This window comes from Falco biarmicus, chromosome 5 (genome assembly GCF_023638135.1).
Source record: "Falco biarmicus isolate bFalBia1 chromosome 5, bFalBia1.pri, whole genome shotgun sequence".
Classification (NCBI taxonomy): domain Eukaryota; kingdom Metazoa; phylum Chordata; class Aves; order Falconiformes; family Falconidae; genus Falco; species Falco biarmicus.
Window position 1 is genome coordinate 25,993,315 of NC_079292.1, and position 19,108 is coordinate 26,012,422.

The following is a 19,108-nucleotide window of genomic DNA, read 5'->3' on the forward strand; positions in this document are numbered from 1 at the left end:
GCTGAGCCGTGATGTGTATAGAAAGGCCTGAGTTAAGCAGGTAGGCACTTGGTGAGTTTGTCTGATCCGTGCCTTACGGCAGGAGGGACGGGGCCGTTGTTCCCCAGCATGGACCGCCTTTTAAAGGAGGTGATTAATCAGGGCTCTGCTGACTCTGCCACCTTTCATCTTAGACCAGGGAAGCAAAGCATCATGAGCGCAGAATGAAATAAATACTGCCTGAACGATCAAACTGAGCCAAACCCCAAGCCTTTGATTGCTGAGGAGAGTTGTCATTTCTGAAGAATCGCAGAGGTGGCAAGATTCCTGCACAGAGACAGGATTAAAACTCTGCCACAAGCAAATTCTGCATGAGGAGCCAAAGGCAGGAATTCAGGCTGTTGCAGCTGCTGGGAGTGGGACTGACCTGCTCTCTCTTGAGACATTTACAGGTGACATCTGCCTCACATGCAGCTGTATATACAGTTGGTAAGAGGAACAGTTGTGATTGTGGAGTGAGCTGGAGGAAAATTGCACTTTCTTTCAGCACAGTAGTCTAGAGGACTGGCTCAGATTAGCTCTGTACGTTATGTCTGCGCCTGGGCAGATTGAATCCCCACTCTTGCGAATAAACAAGGGCTGTGGCACAGCATGTGGAGTCTTGTCAGCTACAGTTCTCTGGAGCAAGTTAGTAGTGAAAGAGAGGAAGAAAAAGCCAAGATTTTCTCGCACCTTTTTTGTTCCGAACCGCCCCCGCGTAAACAAGATTTAGTATTTCCTTTCTTTCGGAGACAGAGGGGGGTTTGGTCGTTTGTTTGTGGGGTTTTTTGGGTTTCTTTTGAATTGTAGCTGAAAGTTTGCAAAGTAGTCTGATATCAGTCGAAAACAGATGGTGTTAATTCAGCATATGCATATCCTACTGATAAGTATAAACTGTTCTGAATTTTTCTCACCAGTATTTTCTAGCCAGGATTCTCAGTTAGATCGCAAAGCATGAGATTTTAAAGTATGTTCTTGTTGACTGGGAAAAGTTTTATAATCCAGCAAAATTTCCCACAGATGAGATCTGAGTTTCAAATCACATTTATTATCCTGACTGAGGGCAATGTCATATGATTTGTGTTACATGGTGAGAAGCAGCATATTATTAATTACTGTGAGGGAATGAGCCCATGCTAAGGATGCTGCTTTAAGTGCAAAAAGATTTATTCCGAGGACTTCGTCATACCAAGATGAAGATGACTGATGTCTTTTTCTCCTGTCACAAACAGCTTCACGATCAACTAATCCCAAAGCTAACAATTAATGCTTTGGTGCGATAAACTTTAGTATAACTCTTTTGAATTACTAATGGAATCACATCCCCTCTGTATCAGATGTTCTGAGGTACAGTTCTGTGTCATCAGTTGGTTAAATCCAAGAACAGTCCATGCTGGAGACAGGCTGCATCATGTGCAAAGTTAGTTGTATCTTAACCTAGCGTAGGCATTGCATGGTCCATGTGCTTCAGAGACCTTCTGATCATGTTCCACAGGTTAGGCTTAGAAGTTCTGAGCATCTACAGTTTTGTACTTCTGTACAGTGCCTCTTAGATGGACAGTGAAACAAGAGGGGGGGGAAGAAGTTTTGTTTGATTCAAAATACTCATTATTCAGTGTAGTATGCTTGTAGGCTATAACAGTATAGTACAGTCACCATGACTCTGCATTTTTCATGATCTTGTAAGCACCTACTTCACAGCAATTCTAGCTTTTCCAGTAGTGTTTCTCCAGATAGTGAATCTTTTTCTTGGCCAACTTACTGTTGTGCAGTACATAGAATTCCATATACCTTATCCTCTATTTTGTAATTTATTTCATAATCTTATGACTTGTCAAAGCAGAATATGCTTCAGAAACCTCTTCTTCAGAAACTTTCATGAGTCATAAGAAAGATAGCATCTAGATAAATCCATTCATTTGGATCCTTTTTTCTTTTCAACAAAAAATGGATTATCTTCTTAAAATTCACAAGTAACGTACAAATGAGGAAAGATTTTAATTCACAGACAAAAGTATTTATTCTGAATTCTTCATCAGATTCAGGTTTTGGTCCTGGATTTGGACTATAGTACTATAGCAGTCAGTACTAAGTGGAGTTGGTACTGAAAACACAGTGCTGTAGCAGTGGTAGAATAGTATTTTCTTTCTGTGAAGTCCCTTGGTAGTGTTTAATATACTGATATATAAATAAATACTTAAGAATGTTTAACATATTTTAGTACATAGCATATAAAAAGAAACAGCTAGTAAGCATCAATAGGTATTGCCTAAATAGCAAATATATACTTCCTGCAATGTTTTCAAGCCATTCATAGCAAAGTATGAAATCTCTGACCATGGTCTTCTGTTTTGAGGATAGGGATTTTCACTTCTCCTTTCTCCCTTCCCCTATTTTTTTCCCTTTTTTTTTTTTCTTTTTTCAGAGATTCAATAGTGGGGAAAATATTGAGCCCATTTGGTACAGAGATTTCAATGTAGAAGCAATGCTCAGCTCTGACAATTGGACTCTTTCTGTTGACTTGGCAGATGCCTGTTGTCTAAATCAATCTGCCAGAGATTTTTTTCCCTACTGTGAAGTAACTGAGATACATGTAATTCTATGTACATTTAATATAATTGGGCAGTGAATCTCTTATATAAACTTGTATCCCAGAACACTTTGCAAAAATAAGTAATATGGTTACAAAGATAAATAGCAATGAATATCAGAAGCAAAAAGAAATTAAGAATAAAAAAGAAAGTAATTGTTTTCAGGTGAATTTAGGGTATGATGTTACTGTATGAGTTAGCCAGAAATGTTATTTTGTATAAGGCTTAAGCTACGGAAGAAAAAAATTACAATTTTTCATAATGAGTAAAGAGACTGCTGTGTTTTCACTGAGCAGAAATAGCAACCAGTATGAATATTGTGAATATAGCTTGGGAATAATGTATAAGTTGCCTAAAATCAGTTAAATGCACACGTATAGAGTATTGTTCCAGTTAAACTATTTAAAGTGAAGGTTTCAAAACACTGGCTTTAGTTCTTGTCACGAACCAATATTCCACTGATGTATATCTGCTGATTTAAACTGCTGTTCCTGATTCTTACCTGTATAAATTCAGGAGGGAATTGCCCTGTTTCCCTTACAGACAAAAGTTGTCAGTCCTGTTCCAAATGAATCCCAAATTGGTTGGTCTGTGTAAAACTACCTTTTCTATGCAAATGACTGAGAACAACTATTATGCCTACTCACATAAGGTAGATGAAACGTAGGTTTAGATCCCTTTGAAAATCACTGTGTAAGGACCGCATCTGTCTGTAGTTTGCATATCAAATTTCCATTGCATTTCTCCTTTCTCCCCCAGAGATTAAAAGAAGCATATGGCCTTTTATGTGTTTAACTGAGGAAAGAACTTAGTATCTCATGTCATGTCAGCTGTTAGGAAGTACACTGGGCTGGTCCCCTTGCATTTGAAGTGAAAATGGCAATTTCAAACAATTTCACAGGGAAAATGAAAGGAGCAAAACTGACTGACTGATGCAAGTGAAAGCAAAAAAACCTGAAGAATGCTTATTGTTTTGGAATAGACTGTTTATAAAAAAAATTATATTGGTTTTAACAGAAGAGAAATTTATCTTTACAGATCCTCCAAAGGAGTGGAGGAAAAAAAAACCCAAAACCCAAACATGAGAAAATCAGACTGACTGGCATCTCAGTGCTGCTGTGTAGTGATTTAGAAACTAGTCTTCTGCCTGACTGCTCAGTCCCCAGAGCAAAATACTAGCATAAAAGAAAAAGACAAGAGTTACATTAAAAGAAAGCTCTAGCATATTACTCATGAAACAGGGTATATCCCTCCCATACAAAAGACAAAATTCAGCTCCCCAAATTCTTCTTCCACTCCCCTTGCCAGCAGTGGTACATGAGCCAAGGTAGTACAGGTTGGCTGATAGGGTTTTACTGATGGTTAGAATTTTTTCACAGCAGGTATCACTCCGTTCTCAGCACTGCTATTGAGCTTTTATAAATACATGTTTTAATGTTTCCCTTACCATGCACAATTCATCTGCTTCCCTTTACCTTTTGGCTTCAGAGGTCGCTCCTACGCTCTGTGGTTCTTCATGCCATGACAGTGACCCTGTGTCAGCCAAGCCAGTGGAGAGAAATGTCTCGATGTTCTTGCTCTAATGTTTGTTAACTAGGGTTAACCCTCCAGTCAGTGGTTACCACAAAACAGACATTCAGTCTAGAATGTTCCACAAAAACTTACATGAGAAACTATTTCTTTGCACAGGATAAGCTGCAATACATTGTCCAATATCTCTGTCTGCATCCTATAAGAAGATGCAGTTAAGAATTCTGTACTTACAATGAAGTAATCTAATATTAGTGTATATCATGTTAGTATCTTTGGGAATTAGGTTTAATTTACAAGAAATTTTAAAGGTACTGTTAAATTGCCGAAAGATCTGTAATGAATAACATTTTCACAAATTCTTTGAAGTAGATTAAATGTTTAAAATAATGACTTGCCAACATTTTAAACTGTTCTTACTAATGCTTTTTTAATGAAGATCACATACCATAATTCCAAGAACCCCATAACAACCCTTTATAAGCAGAACTGCTTCATTACAATTGCATTTTTTTCTGTGCATTTTGAGGGTTTGAAGGGGTTGCATCTGGGTTGGGTTTGGGGTTTTTTTGATACATGAAAAATGCCAAATGTGAGAGCTAGAATACAGAGAGCTACAGCACAGGTTTCACCTGCCACCCCATCGCTGCCTTAGTAACGCACATTGGTCCCCACCTACAGCAACCTCTTTTCTGAAAGGGAGAGTAATTTCTGTCCCTGTATTGCTTAGTTTAATTTACCACATCAGCTTGCGTCTCTCAAACTGCTGCTAGTCATCTGTTTGCTGAGCAAGCTTATTGACTGCGTAGTCCTTGTTTGAAGGCAAAAAATATTATTTGCATTGGTTTTGTAGTATTGGGGGTGCAGCCAGCTTTCTGCTGACCTTTCAGGTCTGTTGGAAATCAACATCAGATGCTTTAGGAAACCTTACCCTGCAGACGGCAAGGTTTTATTCCTCTAGGGTGTAGAACAAGCTTGCCACCATGCTTTTGAGTCTTCAGGGGACTGTGGCAGAGGAGTGGCTTCAGCTGTGATACACTTCGGTTTGCTGCTTCATCGCATCCCAGACTGTAGTTAGTCTGACATCACTGTGGCTATTACATAGATAAGCTAGTGGTGGCAAACTAATAAGGATGCTGTCATTGCAATTGTAGTTAGTTTGTTGTGTATGTGTATATTATATACATTTTTTGCAGGATTTGTCCCTACTTGTACCAAAAAAATATATATAAATAGAAGTCTATTTGGTGAGCTCTAAAGAGGACAGAAGTAGTTAGTTTGTTTGTGTTGTGATCACAGAAAACATTAGAAGAACAATGAATAATGAGGGTTACATAATTGCTACTAAAATCCAAAATATGCAAGAAGTATAAATATATAAGCGTTATATGCCCAAGTGTTAAAGCTCAATTCTTTGAGCAAATGAAGTTAATATATGGGTAGATAAATAGAGAGAGAGGAGGAGGTAAGAACAGCAATGTATCATATTCAAACAAATTCAGATGAGAAGAGGAGGAGAAAGATCGAGTAACTAGGATCAAACACACTGTTTAGAGGTCTGTTCATCACAGATCTCCTGAACCATTCAGTCCTCCAAAGGAAACTCTCTCTGTAAAACAGATAAAAAACAATGGAAGGTTTGAGCATTTCCTAGTGCTTAACTGATCCTTGTAGTGGGTCAGAGTCCTTCTGGCCTTGTCAGCAGTGCCATCAAATTAGAGGAGACAAAACCAGTTAGAAAAACCCATTTTCACAAAGATTCAAAAGGAATAGGATGGTCATCTCAAAGGAGCTACGCCCAAGTTACCACACCATTTAACAGGGTTTGCAAGCTGTTGTCCAGATGACCTCTAAATGTTAAAACTCAGGACATAAAGCACATCAAGACTAATGTGTATTGGCAAGGCAGAAAAGGAAGGTTTTGCTAAATCTCTTTGCACGCAACCTTCAGCTCAGTGTTTTGAGTTCCTCACTGCGATGTTACCTTGTCATTGAACTGCAAGACTGAGGAGCACATTTTTCTCCTGCCGTTACTATCAAAACCTCGTTGAGCTTAAAAATTGGTGGAGAAGGGGGAAGACTTTCTTCCTCAGTTCTTCAGTCTGTACTATTGGGGAGAACATAGATGTAGCTTTATTTCAGGCACAAGCTTTGGATTTACTTTGGCAAGGCCAGCTTTGCCTCAGAAGCAGATCTGATCACCGTTATGTCCATCCTGAAGGAATGTCCTAGACTAGTGTGAAATTCTGTCCATCTACAGGGTCAGGAATAAAGTCATAATGTTTATAAGTTTGTCATGTTGAAACAAGGAGCAGAATAATTTACTTCTAGTTCTTGAGATTTACAGTCAGAATTTAGAGTAATCACTTGCTAAACACAAAATGATTTTTTAAAATTAGTGACAGTAATAGTAAGTAGCTAGAAGTAAATAGGTTAGAATGAAGAAGATGGAAAATGTGATAACATTTGGCAGAAAACCATGGCATACTCAGTCAGAAAGCTTGCTAAGGTCACCTGTCTGACAACTAACCTAACTTTTAACCAGTAAATTGTAAGGCATAAGAAGGCCTACCTGTATTTTATAGGTTTATTTGGCTCCAGAGAAGTCTCACAAAGTCTTTTTGCCCCATCTTTCCTTTGGATATTTTAAACCTAAAATAAGCATTACTTTATACATGTGTTACAGGGACCAAAAATACAGGGATAGAGCTAGGCAGCACAATTAATGCTTTTCACTCCCAATTCTTTGTGATAAAGAGATTAGAATTTGATGAAGATCATCCCTAGCTTGTCTTTTTTCCTTGCTACTTAACAAATTCAAAGGAGATGCAAAAATTAAGTTTAACAACTACTCTAAAGCTATCTGCCAAAATACTGCAGTTGAACTTCCCTTTGATCTACTAGCACATAGCTGATGATGACGATATCCAAGAAGAACTAAAAACCCCACACATTTTATTACGCTGCTAAGATATATATTTATTCTTTTTCTTATCCCAATATAAATATCAAGTAAAAATAATTAAGACTTGCCTTTTGTGAGATTAGCTGATGAGAAATAGAGATTATCAATACTTTTTCAAAAGCAAGTGGGTACATCTTCCTGCAATGTCTGTTAGTATGAGTTTCTTTCTATGTAGACAAAGATAAAAAACAAGATATGGGTTGTTGTTTTTTATAAAATGTATTGTAAGCTAATGCTGGGATTTATTCATCACCAATTTAACTGTCATCAGAAAGTAGCAATTTCATAAAGTATTATAGACCTTTTAATGAAGGTGTTATTAATAGCTCTTCCCAATACCAGTGACCATCTGTGACTGCTTCACCATCTGTGATTGCTATTTCAATTTGGGAGGGGGAAAAACAGTGGTATTACACTGAATTTACAATAGAAATTAATAGCCAGCTAGAACTACTGTAGATGATTAATTTGTCTTTGATTATAAGTACACACTGAGCAAGAGAAAATTAGTTTCTTTGATTTGTTGGCACAACGTGGGTTTGGGAAATGACCATGGGAAGCTGAAAACAAAATTAAATTGCATTTATTGAAATTTGAGACAGGCAAAAGTTAATGGAATTTAGATGAAGAGGATGAGAAGAGCTTAAATGGCACTTGAAAAGGTAGTGAAAGTTTCTTTAAAGATCTGTAACAAATTATGTGCTGATTATTGTGATTTGGTAAGGTTAGGTAACAGGGGAGCAGCAAAAGAGTTGCCAACACTTCTTAAAAACTTCTACAGTTTGTTGACAATGTATTAGAATAAACTGACAAAACAGTGATTTATAAGCTCGTAATTGAAATTAATCTTGTTGACTTCTTATCTAAGTGAAGTAGCACTTATTTTAGAAGAAATTCTATTTTTAATTAATAACAGTTAATGCCTGCTAACCTGCTGTCCTTGCCTGCAGAGTCAGAAGAGTCAAGTTGGTTAATACTCTTTTTACTTCCCTTATTAAACTGTGCTGAAGTGTTTCCATATTTTGCTATTAACACAGCTGCATTCTGTAGTGGCTGAGGAGATTATTTTTAGCGTGTGTGGATAGATCAATTCCTTTTCCTTTACTAAGGCAAAGTTTGTAAGAAGCTATTGGGGAGACAGGATACAATTTCAAAATCATCCAAGTCCCACTTTTTAATGTATTTAGGTAGTGTGGGAGCCTAAAATTACTTCAAAACTAAGAAGAGCTTTTCAAAACCTCTAGTAATTTAGAGTTCAATTTAGATTGCATCTAACCAGTTGCGTTGCCTACTTTCCCAGTGGATGAAGAGAGAGAGGCACCTCCAAAAAATGACTCATCAGGCTGAGGTAGATATTTCTGCTAGATCAGGATGAGTCACCCTTCTACCATTAGCTGTGGGGAAGTCAGGACAGCTGGACTGAACTAGATCCCTATATTTTTATACTGCTTAACTTTTTAAAAGTTTTAAACTGTAGCTTTGGAACTGGAACAAATTTAATTTACTAAAGTCTTCGAGTAACTGAAGAAAGTGCATACCGCTTTTGTAAAGCACAAGATTCTTCCCTGAAAATATATATGTAGCAGCAGAGGTGAGGCAAAAACTAAAAGATCAGCTAAGAGCTACATGTTGTCCCAAATGTGTTGGCACCAGAAAGTCCTGCTTTGATGTCTGGGTTTCAGTACCAGCTATAGCTGCTCAGTATGCGCTCACTGTCTGGCTCAGAGACTTGGATTAGATTGTACAGATTATACGTATATTTGTATATGAATATGTGTATTTCTGCATTTATAATTTCACATAGGTTTATAAAAGGAGAGTGTAGGTCTATATATGTATTCCCCTCGCACATCTGCACTGTATAAGTTTATGTATAAGCATATGGCAATTAAAAAAACAAAAAAAACCCACCACCCCAAACTCTTAATTTACAGTCAATTCAATGTCAAGAATATAAAGTAGATTTTTCATTCTTAGGCTAAACAAAGTCATAGTGAGTGTCACCCTTATTTTGCATTAGATTGCTTATCTTCCTGACCTTTAGCAGACTGACAGCAGTTTTTGTGCTGTTTTGTGCTGCTTATGCACAGATACCAGAAGATTTCCTTTACATTAGGGAAGGTATGTGGTTAAGATATAAAGCCATACCATGAAAAAAATTTAAACTACTTGTGATTACTTTGCAATCAAGCTTCCAGAGTAGTGATTCAATCTTGTTTCTTCTATTTCAGACAAAAGGTTCCTCAAGCATAACTCCATCAGGCACTCAAAAGAAGGTGAAGAGGACTCTGCCCAACCCACCTCCAGAGGAAGCAACAGCAGGAACTCAGTCGCCATATACTTCTGTGGGATCAGTCTCACGGAGAAGGATTTGCAGGACCAACACTATGGCGAGAGCCAAAATTCTTCAGGATATAGACAGGGAATTGGATCTGGTCGAACGTGAATCAGCCAAGCTTAGGAAGAAGCAAGCAGAGTTAGATGAGGAAGAAAAAGAAATAGATGCCAAGCTGAGATACTTGGAAATGGGCATTAATAGGAGGAAAGAAGCCTTACTAAAAGAAAGAGAAAAGAGAGAGCGTGCCTATCTCCAAGGAGTAGCAGAAGAACGCGATTATATGTCAGACAGTGAAGTTAATAATACAAGGTCAACCAGAATAGAAACTCAGCATGGCTTGGAAAGACCACGCACTGCACCCCAGACAGAATTTAACCAGTTTATGCCACCACAAACCCAACCAGAAACACAGTTTGCCCCTGCTACAAGCCCATATGCTCAGTATCAGTATTCATCTCCTGCTCTGCCTACTCAAGCACCGACTCAGTTCACACAGCAATCACATTACCAACAACAGCAGCCTTTGTATCACCAACAGGTTTCACCCTATCAGACCCAGACAGCTTTCCAAACAGGAGCTACTATGTCCTTTACTCCACAGGCTCAACCTCCACCATCTCAACAGCCGTCATATCAACTCCCATCACAGATGATGGTGATACAGCCAAAGCCAAGACAGACCACATTATATCTGGAGCCTAAGATAACAACAAACTATGATGTAATTCGCAATCAGCCTCTCATGATAGCACCAGTTTCAACTGACAATAATTATGCTGTTTCCCAGCTGGGCAGTAAATATTCCACCTTGGACTTAAGGATAGGACTAGATGAGAGAAACAGCATAGCAAGCAGCCCTATATCAAGCATATCTGCAGATTCATTCTATGCAGATATAGACCACCACCACACACCCCGTAATTATGTGCTGATTGATGACATAGGAGAACTTACTAAAGGAACAGGAGCTCTTGGTTCCAGTTTTAGCCTCCATGAGAAAGATCTGACCAAAACTGATCGACTGCTTCGCACAACTGAGGCAAGGAGAGCACAAGAAGTGTCAGACTTCTTAGCACCACTGCAGACTTCTTCTAGATTACATTCCTACGTTAAAGCTGAGGAAGACCCCATGGAAGATCCTTATGAACTCAAACTTCTGAAACACCAGATAAAACAAGAGTTCCGTAGAGGTGCAGAAAGTCTTGATCATCTGGCTGGCCTGTCACAATATTACCACGCGGAGGGCAGCTACAGACATTTTCCGAAATCTGAGAAGTACAGCATAGGTAGGCTTACTCTTGAGAAACAGGCTGCTAAGCAGCTCCCAGCAGCCCTCCTTTACCAGAAGCAGTCAAAACACAAGAAAGCTTTGATAGACCCCAAACTAACAAAGTTTTCACCTATCCAAGAAAGCAGAGACCTTGAGCCTGACTATTCAAGCTATATGACTTCTAGCACTTCAACTCTTGGGGGAATTACTACTAGGGCAAGGCTTCTTCAGGATGATATCACTTTTGGCCTTAGAAAAAACATCACTGACCAACAGAAATACATGGGGCCACCACTGACTTCATCCATTGGAGCAGGCCTTGGGACTGCGCTAGGTCCAACAATGAGATCCACATTGCAAGATGAAGCAGACAAGTCTTATAGCAGCGGTAGTAGATCTAGGCCCTCATCTAGACCCTCCTCAGTTTATGGGCTTGATTTGTCATTGAAAAGGGATTCTTCCAGTTCTTCTTTAAGACTGAAAGCCCAGGAAGCTGAACCCTTAGATGTTTCCTTTAGCCATGCAGCACCTTCTGGAAGAACTAAACCCACCAGTCTACCTATTAGCCAAAGCAGGGGGAGGATCCCAATAGTAGCGCAGAACTCAGAGGAGGAGAGCCCGCTAAGTCCCGTTGGCCAGCCAATGGGAATGGCAAGAGCAGCAGCTGGACCCTTGCCACCAATATCTGCAGATACCAGGGACCAGTTTGGATCAAGCCATTCATTACCTGAGGTCCAGCAACATATGAGGGAGGAGTCACGGACTCGAGGCTATGATCGAGATATAGCCTTCATCATGGATGACTTCCAGCATGCCATGTCAGACAGTGAAGGTAAATTAGGCCTCAGACTGGTATCTTACTATCACAACACAAATCCTCATTTCTATGCATGTGTCTGATTCTTGTTTCTTCAAAGACTTGCTTTTTTTTTCTGTTCCTTGGTGCATCTTCTGTGTATCTACATTTTTGGAGTTTGTTTTGTTTTGTTTCATTTGTTATTTTTTATTTTACCCTAACAGCAGTTTTTGGATGGTGTTAAGCTACACTAGCATGCTCACTATATTGTTGTGGATTTGCTTTCCTTTTGGTTTGCTTGTGCATTTTCCTTTTCACTTGTTGATGTCTACTTTTCTGATGACGCTGTGTAGAATATTCCATGTATGATACAGACCTTGCCATCAGTCTTTATGTGGAGCCTTCAGTGACTGTGAATCATTGAACTTATTTGAAATTGTTTTCGTTGGGATTTGGAAATAATCTCCCAAATCTCAAAAAAACTCTAGTATTTTTATTTGCATGAAATGTCATGATATATTAAAGAACTGAAAATTCCATCTCCCGATGCACCCCTTTAGACCTGCATTTATATAGAAATAGTATGTTCATTAAGTACATATTGTATGTTAGAACCATATAGAGATTAACATAGCAGTAAAATGATGTTCTACGTATGGTTTGTTGAAAGCATCCTGTCATGTGGACTTCTGTGCATTCAGGGTTGTGATGATGTAAGATAATTTGTCATTTGGATGGTGCAAGACAATCTCATCCTTCAATAAACACACATAGAGTATTTTACTTCTATTGATGGACTATGCAGCATAGCTGGTTTTATATGCACCCCATACAATATGTCTGCCAAATAAGCACAAGAGTTTATCTCGCTTAGGTTCATGAAAGGAACCTTCCTGATGTATTATATATGGTGCAATTAAAAAAGTTTCTTCCAGAGAAGTATAGCAGAATGTTAAAGCTGATGTTGAGTACTAAAGAATTGCAAATTATGTATTAGTTTTGTTTGATTCAGTTCAGATTTAATATATTCTGAATTGTTTAAAAATCATAAAGACAGTTGGAAAGAAAATGAAATTAATATGTTCAAAATTGTATGCGCTCCCTTAACTTTTTCTTATGTGTATTTACTGCACAATAAAAGAGACTTTGCATGCGCTATATTGTCTGTAAATGGCAATGATTGTCTCAAAAGACACATCTGCATGATTCTGAAGCAGTATGGTTTGGTTTTCAGGTTTATATGAACCTCAATGTTCATTATTGCACTATTGCTTTTTTACATATGATGAACCTCTCATAAGCATTAGAAAATTGAATCAAAAGAAAAGAAAATTGCAATAATATATATTGAAGTGTTTTGTTTTGTAAGTTTGTTTTCATATTTCTTAGATATTTACAACCCCCTCATGAAGTCTGTGTTTCAGGAGAGGTTCAGGATCATCAGCTTTTTGATTTTTATCAGAAGTTTAAGTGGTTTCACTATTCTTAAATTTTTGGCACAGAGTCCTGTAATATTAATCTGAAGGCAGCTGAGAGGAACTCCCCAAGTTGCAACTCATATCATTCTTAATTAAGTACATGTTATGTTGTCTCAGCCTAACTTCTGACTTTTAAGGGTCATTCTAGGGTCACATTGTGGAAGACATAGGACTTTTCCTCCAGAAAACTAAGGAGAACCAAACTGGACCAAAAAAAGTTATTTGCTGCTATTCTACTTCATATAGACCAGTTACAGGGAATTATATTTCTGCACTACAGTGCATTATGTTTCTGTTACATATTTGTACATATCATACATGTTACATTAGAGGGTGAACATGTTTGGGCTTTAAATTAGTTTCTGATTGGTTACACTCTTTCAGAATTCTAACTCAATCCACGTGTTCCTTATTAGGTTGATATGATCCTGAATAGCGGGGCTTCCCCTTTCAGCCATATTTTTCTAATTTCTAGGAAGTTTTTGTTTCCTCAAAAATAGCTTATATTTGCAACCATTTCATGTAAAGTCCTGGGAAATCAAAACACTTTATGACATTATTTTCAAATATGCTGTCTAATAGCAAGTAACTTGAGTTGAAAATAATTTTGATGATTTAGATTTAAGCTAAAAAATGTTCTGAAGAAGCAATTACAGTTCTTCAGAAAGTTATGGCTTTCTTTTTCTCGGACTGTACTTTTCTCTGTAATGCCCTGGCAGTGGACAGCTATTCTGGTGCGTGGCATTCAGCCTTTTAATTTAATTGGCTTTGCTTCTGCTTTAGTTTTTTTGTTGTTTTGTTTTGGTTTTTTGGTTTCTTTTTTGTTTGTTTGTTTTTTTTTAAATTTGTTTTAAACAACTGCTATGTGGTTTTGATGAGATTTCATTAAAAGAAATTAGTCTTAACCACTATCTTAGGAAAACTCTTCTTGTGCTAAAGCTTGAATTTTCATCTTTAGAGACTTTTAAAAATGAATACAAGTCAAGTTGTTGCATTAAAAATGTTTTTATTCAGTTCAAATTGAGAGAGGTTCTTGACTTGCTGTTCATTTTTTATGTCATATTCTATAACAAACACCAAAAGAGAATCCAAATAGGACTTTGAGGCCAAACCTTCTGGTTTTTACTAAGTACACCTACATATTGTAACAAACCTTAAAACCATGCTTAAGCACTGAAGTAGTACCTTACGCTAGGATTCCAAACTTCAAACAGGTTAAAAAATGGGTTTAGTGTTAAAAAAGCACAGCATCCAGAGCTTCTTATTGAAAATAAATAGCGTCTTGAGCTTTTGAAACACCTGGTATTTTCTCAGGGGTCAGAGGACCATGAAAGCTCTGATTCAGCAAATAGCTCTTTATTAACCCCACAGCTGCCACAGTTTCCACAAGCTATTAAATATGTTGAAGATATTAATTTTCAAGGATGCCAAAGCTAGTACTCAATGTTATGAATGTAAATAGTCTCTACTGGCCATCTGAGAAGATATACCTTTTCTCACCTAAAGGATTGTTTTTTCTTTTATATGCTTTTTTAAAAAATTCTACCATAATGTTTAGAAGTTTAAAATTGAGATATGAAGCCATCAAGACATCAATACAGCTGACCCCTTGTAATTTTTCATCTGTGGGATTTAGTGTTCACTATTAGTTCTCCGTTCAAGTTTCTTGGACTCCACAGCCTGGAGTTCAATCTCACTGTGTTAAACTGTGTGTGAGTAACAGCGTGGGACCTTACTGGCTCCAGCAGGAGTGTTTTACAGGTGGAACCATCTGGCTGCATATTGTTAGTCTTAGAAAAAAAAAGGATGTACCCTCGCAGACTGTCAGTGATTCATCTGGGCTCTTCTAGCTTTCCAGCTGAAACAAATCCCAATGGAGCAAGCCAAACCCAGTTGTGTGTACATGTGAGTGTGGCGTGTGTGTGTCTATATACACATACATACATCACTTTTTAAACTTCATATAAAATATGCACATTCATCACAGTTTGATAAAAAAGTAGGATGGGCTGAACTGCAGTATGGGATTCTATGTACGTGCTAGCTTTTCAAAAGAAGGAATCCAGCAAAATGATTTCAGCTGAGACGAGGAGGAAAACAAAAGTAAAAAAATCATTCTTCTGTTAATCTGAAGGCACAGATTGCAATAGTCAGCATTAGTATCTGGGATCAGAAAAATGCATTAAGTTCTTCATGTAAGCTTCAGCAAGAAGTCCAAGAGGATGAGTTACGAACGAGCCTGCTACGTGCATGCACTGGTCAGTTGGCATAAAAATGTAAAGCTTAAGGGATTTGTTTGCGTGTTAGATCCTAATGGTTTATTGAGAGCAATTAATCAATAACTAATCACTAGCCAGACAAGCATCAACCTTTAATAATGATTCTATTTAATTCAGATATGCTGATCTAAATAATATTTTCAAACCATTTTGTATTAGATTAAATTTGTGCACAGTTAGGAAGGAAGAGATAGCCTAATATCTGAACCGAGATTAAGAATTCTCCAAAGGCCTAATATAATAGAGGATGTTATTTTTACCACACACAAAATACAGTTTTTCAAAAATCATGCATACTCTTCTTTTTGGAGAAATTTCATAAAATAGTAATGAAAAAACACATTTTTTTCCTCCCATTAAACTTTTCAAATTATTTGTTACTATATTACATTTACTTTAACAACTAAATAGACAAGATTACACACGCTACCATTTTTCATTCTAGATTCTCTTCTGTGTCATGGAACAATTGCATTCACTCTTGTTACTATAGCAACAACTGACCTTAATTAAGGTTTGCAATTTCTGGTTGTTTTGCCAAAACAAATATTGTCTTTCTTTGATTTCCAAATGTATCTTGCTTATTAAAGCATAAAATTCAAACTTGCATTACATTCTAATTAACTGCACATTGTTTTGTTTACACTGATGGGAAACATGGATGGAAATCTGTATGTTGTATAGTGGAAGTACTTTTAAATATATAGGAGCTGATTCCAATCTCAGTGGAGTGAAACCTATGACAGTTGACACAATAGTCAATAGGCATAAATATGTGTGTGTGCAAAACTGATTTCAATGAAACGGTGCTGTTTGGTCCCGAAAGGCTGTCTAACACAATAGATTTTATACAGGTTTAAAATAGTTGCAAATGTAAGTACAGTATTCTTTTAGAACTATTGCGGAAAGAACATTCTGACTGACTTTCCATGCGCAAAGGCTCCTACTGCAAAATCGGGGGATGGAATTCAAAAGGACAACACTTGCAATGCATTTCTGCTTAGGATTACCAAGAGTATAGAATGCTTCATGTCATCTTTGGTTTGGGATGATACTGCTTTCATAAAGGAGTCTCAATTTGCTTACAAGTAGTTCTAGATGACTTCCAAAATATTTTGACCAATATTTAGTTCATAAGTTTGGGAATTAATGGGGATTGGGTTTTGAGGCTTGATTTTTGGGGTTGTTTTCTTTTCCTTAGCTTACTACAAATTAACTAATTTGGCTACTTTTTTTCAAATGTGTGGGATCTACAGTGTATTTCTGAGCTGCCAGAAGGAAGGAGATGGCTATAGCACCCAGCAGTGGGTTTCTTCTGGTATTTAATATCCATAGTTTTGGCATAAACAGAATCTTCTCACTTTATCACATACTGCTAAATTATGCCTGAGTTCAATGTCTCAAGTCTCGCCTGTATCTTTGCTTTAGCTGCATGGCCAATTAGTAACCACTATGCATGTTTGCTATGAACAATGCACATTATTGCCCTTTGCCCAGCCCTGGATCAGAACATTTGACCTGTCCTTGGTTTTCTAAGCCTATCATCTCCGTCGTGAAGAAACAGATTGGTTTGACAAACCCAGGGAGTCTCGTTTGGAGAACGGACATGCCCTCGACAGAAGGCTGCCAGAGAAGTTGTCCCACTCTCGACCAACAAGTCAACACCAAGATCAAGTGAGCTGTCAAGTAAGATGTGCATTTAGTTTCATAAATGTTTGATGATTTAACCATACTGCCCCATAGTGCAGAGACTACAGGATTAATCAAATTCCAGCTACATTCAGCTGAAGTGCTGTTGAACCTGTATTTGTCACCAGTACTTGATTAAATTGAAGTAACATTCATCTGCAACTCGGTACTAATCAGGTTGTCTTTTGATTTTTGAAACATTTCTGAAAGGGTTTAATCTGCTAACCAGAGCTATCTATACATAAGGTATTCCTATTTAAATAAAAAATACAAAAATAAAGCAGTCCCATTTTACCTTACCAGCTTTAGCCCATCCAAATTCAAACCGTTGTTTTAGTATTTTAAGGAAAAGAGTTGCTTTATCGTGTTGACACTTGTTCCTGCTTTTAGTTGGTTAGTATAATCCCAACAGTCTGTGATCAGTTACTGAATAAATCAGCAAGACTTTATCATTCTAATAATTAGAATATTTAATTTATTATCGGGAGAAATAAAAACATTGTATTCTGCTTTTCAAGCTTGCCAACTTTTAAATCTGCTTCACCGTAGTATACCATCAAATGTCCTCTTTGTATTAATTAAGTTTATATATTTCAAATCTTTAAGGTCTTTGCTTCTATCAGTTGTCATTTGTACTGATTGATTGAGATTATACTGTTTCCCATGAGGCACAATGGATGCAAGATAAGGTATTGCATGGCCTCTTTGTGGTACTTAGTACCCTATAGTGGTATATAGTATATGTGGTACTTAATAGCCTATAGTGGTATATGGTATATGTGGTACTTATTAGCCTATTAATTCCTCTGATAACATAGAAACATGAATATCCTAATGTCATTGGCAGTGATTGGAACTTTTTTGCTGGTGAGCAATTATGCTGATATTTGACAATAGAATGTAGGTTTTATGAAGTAAGGATGTAGAATTTATGAAGTAAGCATTCAAAGGTCTTACAATACAAAAAGTAATTTATTTTTATTTTTCCCTCTTTTCCTATCTCTAGTTTAGCATATATTGAGATTCACACAGCCTAGGCTGTACTGAGCCTGACCATTTCTTGTTCAGAAAGAGGGATTTACAAGATACAAGTCTTACAGGAATCTATTCAAATAACTCATTCTATGAACCAACTTTATTGCAGGATAAAGGATGTTTTAGAGCCTTCACAGCTCTTAATATCACTGGCAATAGGTAAAATACTGCCTATCATCTGAGCACTTTAATCCTCATGGGAAACATGCATTATTCTAAGTCTAGATAATTGTATTTGACCACTACATGGTCATGAGGTAGAATTAAAGGTTTCCCTTGAAAAGCAGATTTATCGAAAAAGGTTGCTGTTACACTGAGCTCTGTGATCTGGAAGTGGTCAGTAAGATGTACTTAACTTTTAGAACTCCAGAGATTTTGTCCTCGGAAGCAGTTCCAAGGCAATTTACTCAAAGCTCTGATACTTGTTTGTTCTCTTGTATACATAGCACTACACTAGGACTGGTTTAAAGACTTTGATCAAAAATTTTCGAAAGGAAGTTAAGGGACCTGAGAGTTCTTGTTTTCCTGGATTATTTCCAGAAGGAAAAGATTGGGTTTTTTTCTCCCTGAAGCTGTCATGATATGCCCATGTTTATATGGAAATAGAGATACCACATTTTAGATCTCCCCAAAGGCATTTTTTAAGGTTTTGTAAAATCTGGGTTGGAAATTGGGGAGTGAACATGTTCTAAATGATTCTGTGGGGTGCCATGTAAAGCCTCTGCAGAAGAAAAGTGATGTGGAAGATTTACAGCCATTTCTTCTTCATCAGTTTCTGCAGAGTTTAGCTACTGACATTCACCCACTGCTAGAAAATAGTACCAATGTGTCTGCAGAAGGGAGAAATACCAACTCTGCATCATCTACCTTGTCAAAATGTTACTCAGAGCTTGTGCATGTTAGATACCTTCTGTGAACATTTCTTTCTTATAATTTTAAAAAATACATATTTTCAGACACATCCAGAAATGGAGTTACTTTAAGACAAGATAAAAAGGGTCAGAGCCATTTTAAAGTTTAATTAGCTCCACACTGAATCCTGAAAGTAAACCACTTAGCAACGGAATCAAGTAAATCAGTATTAACAACTCTGGGGTTTAGCATTCATTTTATATTTTA

At 37.3% G+C, this 19,108-nt stretch overlaps 1 protein-coding gene across 4 annotated transcripts in view; it reads left to right on the forward strand.

The window, feature by feature from the left end:
* PCLO (piccolo presynaptic cytomatrix protein) overlaps window positions 1-19,108 on the forward strand; it is a 402,702-nt gene that overhangs the window by 226,467 nt on the left and 157,127 nt on the right. For all 4 annotated transcript variants that reach the window (XM_056341741.1, XM_056341742.1, XM_056341743.1 and 1 more), the window contains exons 7-8: window positions 9,336-11,544; window positions 16,803-16,951. In XM_056341741.1, coding sequence (XP_056197716.1) covers window positions 9,336-11,544; window positions 16,803-16,951 — 2,358 coding nt within the window. The remainder of the gene's footprint in view (window positions 1-9,335; window positions 11,545-16,802; window positions 16,952-19,108) is intronic.